The sequence below is a fragment of the Tetrao urogallus genome (genome assembly GCF_951394365.1).
Source record: "Tetrao urogallus genome assembly, chromosome: 20".
NCBI lineage: Eukaryota > Metazoa > Chordata > Aves > Galliformes > Phasianidae > Tetrao > Tetrao urogallus.
Window position 1 is genome coordinate 4,350,788 of NC_136833.1, and position 10,032 is coordinate 4,360,819.

The 10,032-nt window shown below is 56.8% G+C and overlaps 1 protein-coding gene across 1 annotated transcript; it reads left to right on the top strand.

Annotated features, from left to right (window-relative positions):
• Nucleotides 1–924: 924 nt before the first annotated feature.
• Nucleotides 925–9,367, top strand: SH2B2 (SH2B adaptor protein 2; the record flags this gene model as incomplete). The annotated part of the gene is made up of 8 exons (XM_079545171.1): nucleotides 925–1,788; nucleotides 3,389–3,490; nucleotides 6,118–6,209; nucleotides 7,533–7,627; nucleotides 7,792–7,971; nucleotides 8,080–8,273; nucleotides 8,368–8,539; nucleotides 9,060–9,367. Exons 1-8 carry the CDS (start codon nucleotides 937–939, stop codon nucleotides 9,365–9,367), a joined length of 1,995 nt encoding a protein of 664 aa, XP_079401297.1. The 5' UTR covers nucleotides 925–936.
• Nucleotides 9,368–10,032: the final 665 nt, after the last annotated feature.

Consider the following 10,032-nt stretch of genomic DNA (forward strand, 5'->3'; position numbering starts at 1 on the left):
ATCTTGGCAACCCCTCAGTTCTGGGCAGTCTCTCTCCTGCTCCATCCCTCCTGGGATCAATGAGGAGAAGCACAGCCCCCAGGGCAAAGCTGTCTTCCTGGTGATGCTGGCCATGCCCACTTGGATTGGCAGCAGGAGACCCTCTTTGTCTCCCCAAAATCCCTATTGGGCTGCTGTGTGCTCAGGGAGCTGCAGCCGTGCACTGTAGTGCTGAAGGGCAGTAGCTGAGCCTTTAAATTCTGTGCCAGTGATGGATGGATGTGTGAGAATTGCATTTGCTGGCCTGGTAACAAACAGCTTTGCGTTTTACGCTGCTTTCCTGCTGTCTCTTGGGGAAATTCAAAGACATCCCTAACTGCAAGGCCGGGGATTTCCCTGCTGTGTGAGTGGGGCAGAGAAGCACATGGGGAACTGCGAGGCAGTGGAAAAGCCGGGCTTCACACTCCCAACTCCTGTTGACAGTTTGGGCAGAGGTTGGTGACGTTGGGTGCTTCTCCCATGGCAACGTGGGTCTGGCCTTTACCTCTGCTCAGCTCCTGCTGGCTCCAGCTCTGCTTTCTTGGTTGATTTTTCCCTTTAATCCATGGACTTGTTGATCCCCGGGGCTTTCTGTTGAGGCTGTGGAGTCTAATGATGGTAATGGGCCTGGAGGTCCCTGGGCTGCTCCGGTCACAGACTCCTCGGTGGTTTTATGAGAAATCAATGGCACTTTTGAATGGGTCATAATCATAAAATAAGTACGATTTATGGCCGCTGCCAGGGCCACATTTGGTTCCAGTGCGGCAGAGGGAGAGGAAAGAGCACAAAACCACTTTCCCACAGCGTTTCCCCCTCTGTGCTGGGGCTGCAGACCCGCACCAGCTGCGGGGGGCCGTCGCGGCCATGCTGACGCTGTGCCCTTGCCCACAGCCCGCCGCCAGGTGGAATGGGGCAGCCATGAACGGCGATGCCCTGTGCCAGGAGCCCTCCTCCCCGCTCCCCGACTGGCGTGAGTTCTGCGAGCTGCACGCCCAGGCGGCCGCCGTCGACTTCGCCCAGAAGTTCTGCCAGTTCCTGAAGGAGAACCCGCACTACGACACGCCGGGCGCCGAGGCTTCCTTCTCCCATCACTTCGCCGCCAACTTCTTGGATATCTTCAGCGTGGAGGTCAGCCGGGTGTTCGTCTCCGACTCGCCCACCAAGTACAACATCGTGCCCTTCGTGGGGCTGCAGAACTGCCACGTGCCCTACGGGCGGGAGGTGGCCCAGCGGAAGGAGGAGACGTCCACCGAGTCCTTGGACAGCATGGAGGCCCCGCTGGGTGCCGGCCGCTATCTCAGCCCGGTGCAGCAGGCGCAGGCCCGCAAAGTGTCCTCCTATGGCCAGTCCCGCAGCTCGGAGGATGTCTCCGTGCACGCCTCCGCCAAGCCCAAGTTCAAGAAGGGCTTCTCCTTGAGGAACATGAGCTTGTGCGTGGTGGACGGCATGAAGGAGATGTGGCACCGAAGGTCTTCTCCCGAGCCGGGCGCCGAGGCGGCTCCAGGCACCAGGAGGACCGAGAGGGAGCCGTGGGGCAAGGAGCCCGGTGACCCCCGGGAGAAGTGGACCCACAAGCTGCGTCTGTCCAAGGCACAGTCCTCCAAGGTGGAGCTGGTGGACATCCAGAGGGAGGGCACGCTGCGCTACATGGTGGCCGATGACACGAACTGTGTGGGGAGCTCACAGTGGCAGAAGTGCCGCCTCCTGCTGCGCAAGGCCGTGAAGGTGGAAGGGGAGAGATTCCTGCTCGAGTTCTACGTCCCTCCCAAGGTAAGGCCTGGCTGAGGTCCTTGGAAGTGTTGGGGTGAAGTTGAGGCAGCAGTTGTGCTTGGTGGGTTTGGGGAGGTGTGGTGCTGCGCGTTGCGACATGAATGCACGCACAGTTGGGTCCCATCCACAGAAGCACCGGTTCTCATCCCCAGTGATCTTTGGAAAGGTGCTGAAGCCCAGCCTGCTGGCTCAGCCCAAGGCATTGGTGGTTGCAGAGAAGCTCACTGCCATGCTGGGATGCACGGTGTCCTGAACACGAGGAGGTCTTGCTCTCCCCAACACTCTGCAGAGTGCTCCACATGCCACCAGGAGGTCCCGCGCTTGGACTCGGCACTCTATTTTCAAACTGATAATTCATTTGGAACAATCATAGAATCACTGAGGTTGGAAAAGACCTCTAAGATCACCCAGTCCAACCATCCACCTCCCACCAGCACTGCCCACGTCCCTCAGTGCCACATCTCCACGGTTCTGGAACACCTCCAGGGATGGGGACTCCCCCACCTCCCTGCGCAGCTGTGCCACTGCATCACCACTCTTCAGGAGAAGATTTTCCTAATGTCCAACTGTCCTTGTGCTACCCAGCCCTCCCCTGTGCTTAGAGAGCCTCATCTGTGCTGTGTGTGCTCATCTTTGGCAGCCCTGGGGCAAATAGTAAGTGATTCCCTGGGGCCTTACTAGATGTGTTAGAATAGAAATCTCATGTTATTTAAATGCCATGGGAAGGAAAGCCTGCTGTAATCACAGCCCTCAGTCTTCAGTTTTCCTTTCCTTCTCCCCTCATCCCATCACGTCCCTGCTTAACTGCTGCTTCAGTGGGAAGCAATGAGCCCAGGGATCCCTGACAGTTGTTCTGAGCACCCAAAGGCTTAGAAAAAGGGGAAAATACACTTGCAGAGATGCCCCCGTGGCCATTAATAGCACTTCCCACGGGGTGCAGGAAGACTCCTCAGGAGCAGGTTGTTCCCTGCCCGCTGCTGAATGAGGAGTTTGGGTTTTGCCTTTCTCACCTTGTCTGGTGGAAATGCGGATGGAAGAACACAGCAGTGCTGGGCCCCACGTAGCACACGTGGAGGTGGTGCTGCGGATCGCAGAGGTGGAAATGAAACATCCCAGAGGGGAAAGGAACAGTTCCTGTTCTCATAGTTCAGCTTTTAGCTTTTTTCCCCTTTTTTAAAAAAAAAAAAAAAAAAAGGCAAAAAGAAAAAAATAGGAACTGAACCTGTTGTTGGTAACCTGCAGCCCAGTGCTCATCACCAGCCCCGTCGGGATGCCAGTGCCGCAGCAAGGAGGCTTGGCAGACAAGCACATGAACTTCCCCATCTTCCACCAGGCCTTTTCTTCATTTAATTAAAAGAGCTCAGAGTTATCAGGCACATGAGGGAAATCAATGCTTTTTTTAATTTTTTTCTTTTATCTCCCCACCCCCCCGTAACAAGCGTGTGGGCTGAGCTGCTATCTTGCCTTGCTGAGAGCTGCGTTCCCCCCTGGGACAGTTTGATTCGACTGAGCGAAGACTTTTTATTATTTATTGATTGATTTGATTTATTTGTTTGTTTGTTCTCATTCTTTTTTCTTTTATTTGTTTTTTTTTTTTCAGGCTTCCAAGCCCAAGGTGAGCATCCCACTGTCAGCCATCATCGAGGTGCGGACCACCATGCCTTTGGAGATGCCTGACAAGGACAACACCTTTGTGCTGAAGGTGAGGGTAGGGGCAGCGGTGGGCATCCAGCCCCACATCCAACCCCATTGCAGGGATGCTTTGGCCCCAGGGATATTTCCTTGCCCCAGCATTACTGATGCTGCTACTGCCCTGCCTTCCCATGCTGTGCTCTCCTTTGGGGCTCCCACAGTGACACAGCATCCACCTGATGCCGAGGTAGATTGGGATTGAGGTGCAGTCATAGAATCATTAAGGTTGAGAAAGACCCCTCAGATCCCCACGTCCAACCCCAGCCCACCCCCGCTGACAGTGTCCCTCAGTGCCACATCTGCACAGTTTGTGAACACCTCCAGAGATGGTGACTCCCCCACCTCCCTGGTGTTTGCCTGGCTTTGCCATCGTGTTTTGCTTTACCCCATCACTACAAGAGTGCTGAAATGGGTATCCAGAGACAATTTGCAAGGGATGCGAGCAGAGAGACTGAATCCATCCCCAGCTAGAGACCCCAGAGAAATCATTCTCCGTACAATGCAATTAACTGAATGCTCCCTGCTGACAGGCAGCAGCCCTCTGTGGCAAATCCCAGGCTCAGGTGGCAGTGTTGGGAAGCACCATGGGGTGGGTGGCAGCAGGGATCTTCTCACTGTGCACTGCATGGCCCCAGCCGCAGAATCGTAGAATATCCCAAGTTGGAAGAGATCCATAAGAATCATCAAGTCCAGCTCTTGGCTCCACAAAGAGCCACCCAAACCACACATCTGAGAGCACTGTCCAAATGCTCTTTGAACTCCAGCAGCTCAGGGCTGTGCCCCCTGCCCTGGGGAGCCTGTTCTGTGCCCAACACCCTCTGGTGCAGAACCTTCTAACCACCAGCCCGACCCTCCCCTGACGCAGCTCCATGCTGTTCCCTCAGGCCCTGTTGATGTTGGTCCTCCCCACGTGCCTCAAAGTGAAGGCAGTGCAGCAGCCCGGAGTCAGCAGGAAGCATCGCTTCTCCTTGCATCGCTTCTCCTTTCCTCTTCCTCTTTCCTCAGCCCCAGCGCATCTTCTGGCTGTCTCCATGCCCAGAGGATGCCGCTGACTCACAGCAGCTCATGAGCTGCCCTAACCCTGCCGTGCTTTTTGCAGAAGCACTCTGCAGCCGTGGTTCCCCTGCTGGCGTCAGCGCCATGCCCTTGAGGTAGAGCTGCCTGGGTCTTGTTCTTTCAAAGCTGATTTCTCAGCATCAGGGCATTCATTGGAGTTCTTGCGTCATCCTCCAGCACGCTGCAGCGTGGTGTCATCTCTGAATTGATCAGGGATCCATCCTCTCCTCCTTCCTTCTGTCCTCGTCACTGCTGAATGCCAGCATGAGTGGGGCTGTGAGGGCTGTGAGCACAGAGCTCAGCATCTCCTCTGCTTTGGCCATTAACTATCAGTGTTTGCTCTTGGAATATGGCTCATCATTTCTTCTGATCATGGTTTCCAGATCCCTGTAAAATCTCAGCCCCCTTTTGCTGCTCTTCCTCCGCTGCCTTGACTCCAGCACTGCTCCCACCTTCTCAGTAATTATCCCCTCCCCGTTTACCCTCTAACCTGCTCCTGCCCCATTCTGCCTGCAGGGTTAAACGATTGCCATCGATCTCTTCTGTGAGGCACCAAGCACTGAGTCAACCCCAGGGACTCATTCAGCATCATCTGCTGCCCCTTTCCCGCTGTGCTCCCTCCCGCGTCTCCCTTTCATGGTGTGTTTCTGACACCCTCATGGCTCACTTTCTGCCCTGGGCCTCATTCCTGTTGCTTGTTGCTATCGCCCTTTGCAGAGGACTGGCGCCCCCCTCGGTGCTGGGGCATGGATCAGAGTGGTGGGACAGGGGCTGGGGGGCAGCCCCTGCTGCCTTCTGCACTTGGGGCTGATGCAGAGCCTTCACCCATGGGTGGGAAAGCCCCTGCCTCATGCAGAGGGACCACGCTGGACCCCATGATGCTCAGTCACCCAGCAATTAGCAGACGGTGCGTTCTTGCCGCACATCAGACACCGAGCACACGCATTTTTTCCATTGCACAAGCAGTGCTTGCAAAATACCCGAGCCCTGCACATGCTCTGCTTGCTTTCATGCTGTGCATGAAGGAGCACTGTGCTCTCCCAAGCTGCAAACCGTTGGTTAAACAAAACGGGGCTCTGCTGCTCCCCTGCAGCTGGCGCATGGCAGGGGACCGGGTGCTGCTCGCCCCGGGCACTGCTCCCTGTTTATTTTCAGGACAGTGATTCAGTTGTATGCCATTAATTTAATTAGCAAGAAGGCTCTTGGCTGGCAATGCGATACCCTCCCAGAGCCAGGGCTCCTCCCAGCTCAGGGTCATGCAGGGGGTCTGGGAAGGATGGGGCAGCAGCATCTATCTCCTGGTGCCCACTGCCCCCCTCTTGCCATATGGTGTTTGCACCCTTCCCAGCCTCAGAGCAGCCCAGACCCTTTGGGTTCACAGTCTTTGAGCATCTCTAGGTCACTCCTTGCCATCGCTTTGCTGGGATGGAGACATCTCAGTGTCCTCCAAGCAAGAAGTTATTAGTGGCAGTACGGAGATGTGGAGGTGGCTGCTGTCCCACTGTGTTATGGGGTTGGCTTTGCCTGGTGGGGGGTGCAGGACTCTAAACATGACCTGACACTGTTGTGACTCACCTCCAGGTGGAGAACGGTGCCGAGTACATCCTGGAGACCATTGACTCCCTGCAGAAACACTCGTGGGTGGCAGATATCCAGGACTGCATTGACCCTGGGTAAGGCTCATGGGCACGGCTGGGCTCCCCCTGCACACTGCACACCCTTCTCCCCACTCTGTCAGGACATGACCTGGGCACGATTCAGGCATGATGTTCTTGTTGAAAGGAAAATCGTCTTGTTCCAGCAAGCGAAAACTTCCCCTGTACAGCCCAGAGAGAGTGGTGGGCTGGCTGCTGGTACTGGTAGGCAGCCCTCACAGACCACTGGCTTGGAACAGACCCCAGCTGATGCAATTTCTGCTGCCCGGCTTATTGCAGAAAGTCCCTGATTCACTGGGGCAAAAATCTGGAGGCAGAGTCAGCAACTGCTGTGTGTCAGAGGTGCACCCTACAGAGCGTGCACTCAGTATCAGCCGTACCTCCCATCCTTTTATTTCCAGCCCAGTATCCATGCCGTAATGAAGGCTCTGCAGGCACACTCCCCCAGGGAGCACCAGCACTGCCCTTCTTGCCATGGCTTCCAAAGGGAGCTTTTAGGAGTGAGAGCCCTGAACAAAGCTGGGATGGGAGCTTGGGGAGCTCCCTTCTGCCTCCTGTGCCCCCCTCCCCACATCAGCTTGTCCCCAAAGCTGCCTTTTGCTGGGGAAATTCAGCTGTGTGCTTCTTTAAATATATACAACCCCGTGCTGGCCTCCAGACACAGCCATAAAGCAAATAATAATGAACTCCACAGCAAATAATAATGAGCCGCTTCATACGCTGCCACGCGCGCTCTGTGCCAAGAATGAATTTTCATTCAGCTCCTGCATGCAGCGCTCAGTCCTCCTGCCAAGGAACCGAGCTGAAACCTCTGCGTAAGCACCCAGCAACGGGATTTCTGCAGAGCCCTGTCGGTTTTGGTTTCCTTCTACTCTTATTTATTTATTTTTTCTTTTTCTTTTTTTTTTTTAAAGTGGCTGCAGCTGAATGACTCCCAGTGGCTGATTCACTTACTGGCCACTAAATAATTCAGCAGCTCCCCCGTGAGCCCTTACGCTAACGCAGCCGCTTCCTGGCTGCTGGCACACACGTGGCTGCTGTTAAGCAAAAGAGCACCCGAATGCCACGGGTGGATAAAAATAGGCTGTGAGCAAGCTGGGAGCTTGCTCAACAATGGTGCTCAAGTGCACGGGGCAGCCTGGGTGTGTGGTGCATTAGCTTCTCACCATGCCCCATCCCATGGCACTGAGTGCTGCGGGTTCTTTTGTGCTCTGGGAGGAAGGGCTGAGGCTGAGAAGCTGGGATTTGGTTGGGATGGTGGGGCTGGAGCAAAAGGAGTCTCTCCAGGGGGTGATGCCACATGTGTAGTGTGTGACCCTCTGCTCTGTGCTCTCCCACCAGGGATAGCGGGGATGACATCGAGTTGGCATCCTGTGCTCAGGGAGCCTGCCTGCCGGGCCGGGCGTCCTCCTGCAGCTGCGAGTTCCTGGCTGATGGTGAGAAATCCCACGGGGGTCGGGAGGTGTCTGCTGCTGCCACCTCTGCTGTGTGTGGGGCAGCTCCTGTCAGGCAGCGTGGACTGGGAGCTTGGGTCCTCATGCTAGCCCCCATCATGGAAGCATGCCTGCTCTTGCTTGAGAGCATCAATGTTTCCTTCCAGATGTGCACAAGCTGCCAGATAGATGTGCCCTGCCCGGTGCTCACAGTGCCACCACCACTGCTATGCCCACACCCCATGGCCGGGGCAGGGACTCCGTGGGGGAGCTGCTGGCCCACGTCCCGCTGGAGAGCTTCTTGCAGACACTGGAGTCTGCACCCACAGCCAGCACACACCTTGCAGGTAGGTTTGCTTGGGGGAATGCGGCACGTGGCCACATTGCCTCGTCCTTGGGGCTGGGAGAGGGCAATGCCTACATGCTCCCTAAAACCCAGTGGTGCTTGCGGCCAGGAGAGGACAGTGAAGTGGACACAGAGATCAACCTCTCTGACTTCCCCTGGTTCCATGGGACGCTGTCACGGATCAAGGCGGCTCAGCTGGTGCTGTTCGGCGGTGCCCGGAGCCACGGCCTGTTTGTCATCCGGCAGAGTGAGACACGGCCAGGGGAGTACGTGCTGACCTTCAACTTCCAGGGGAAAGCCAAGGTGGGTGACTTCCTGAGCCAACCTCGGGCAGCTGCGAGGCTGAGAGAGGTTGGGGCCTTCCACCTGCAGCTCACCTCCTGTCCTGTCCTCACAGCACCTCCGGCTGTCGCTGAACGAGAGCGGGCAGTGCCACGTGCAGCACCTCTGGTTCCAGAGCATCTTCGACATGCTGCGGCACTTCCACACACACCCCATCCCGCTGGAGTCAGGTGGCGCTGCGGACATCACGCTTCGGAGCTACGTGGTGGCCCAGAGCCTGCAGCCCGGTGGGTGCTGGGGGCGTGTTGGGTTTGGGGCTGGTGGGGAGGATTGGGGCCGGGATCGTAGAACCATTCAGGTTGGAAAAGAGCTCTCAGATCCCCACGTCCAACACCAGCCCACCCCACCATGTCCTCAGTGCCACATCTCCATGGTTCTGGAACACCTCCAGGGACGGGGACTGCCCCACCTCCCTGGGCAGCTGTGCCACTGCATCACCACTCTTTCTGAGAAAAAACACCACCCAAAAATGAACGAGTCTCCTTAGGATCCTTGGCTCAGACAGGAGAGGGTTAGAGGTCTGCACAGCTCACTGGGGCATGGAGAAGGTAGGCAGGGAAGGTTGGGGTGCACAGGGTGAAGGATGGGGAGAACGGGCTTGGGAAGGCACCATCCCCCAGGCACCCTTAGAGGGGCTGAGCTCCCCATTCCATTAGCATCTGGACAGTGCTCTCAGACGTATGGTCTCATTTCTGAGTGGTGCCGTGGGTTCCTTCCAACTTGAGATATTCCATGATTCCCTTGCAGACACTGGCCCTCCGCCAGCCCTCGTGCCACAGCCGCCGCTCTGCCGCACCGACCCACCACCCCCACACTACTTCTGCAGCACGGCGCCCGCCGCCCCGCCAGTCCCACCACCCACTGAGGGGGTGGCTGTGCCCCCCGCCGTCCCCACACCCTACCACCGCCTGGAGGGAGCCCTGGGCCCCCGCAGCCGCAGCGACAGCGCTGAGCGCCGGCCGGAGCCTGCTGCCACCGGCACTGAGGACTATCACGATGCTGACGGTGCCCGCAGTCGGACCCGGGCAGTGGAGAACCAATACTCCTTCTACTGAGCCCCTTAGGGGCGGGATGATGGGGGGACACGGGGCAACCGTGCCCATTGCTGCTGCACCAGCCTCACTGCCACCACCAGCACCGGGGCTAGGACATCCTCCTTGCTCCTGTGTGATGGCCCAGCTGGACCTGGCAGCACTGAGTGGGTGCGAGGTTGGAGGCATCAGTGCTGTTTTGAAGCTTGCGGCACCTTCCCTTTCCCTCCCGACCAAGTGTTCTCCCAGCACTGAGGTTTGGGCATTTTGGGATGGGGATGGAAGTGTCCCTGCAGAGCTGTCCTCGTAGGCACAGGTCTGTGTGCCTATAGGCATTGTGCCCCATGCTCAGCACAGCTCCATCCTTGTGTGTCTCTGGGGCACAAGTTTCCCATGCTCTGCCAGGAGAAGGCTTTTTGTCCAAAGCTTGATGCATCTCATTGGAGGAAGGTCTTTCCCTGCTTTCCTGCCCTTTCTCTTCCTTTGTCCTTTTTCTCCTTGTAGAGACTCCCTGAACGCCCCCTTTCTTCCTCTCCTTTGCTTCTGAAACCTTGAATTGCCTACAAAGGTATCAGCAATCTTCTCCCTCCTTTCCACAGCACTCATTGCCATCGTTGAAGGCAAACTTTGGAAAACACAACACCAGCCCCACTCACATCAGCCCTTACTTGGGGTATCTCCAGGGGGTC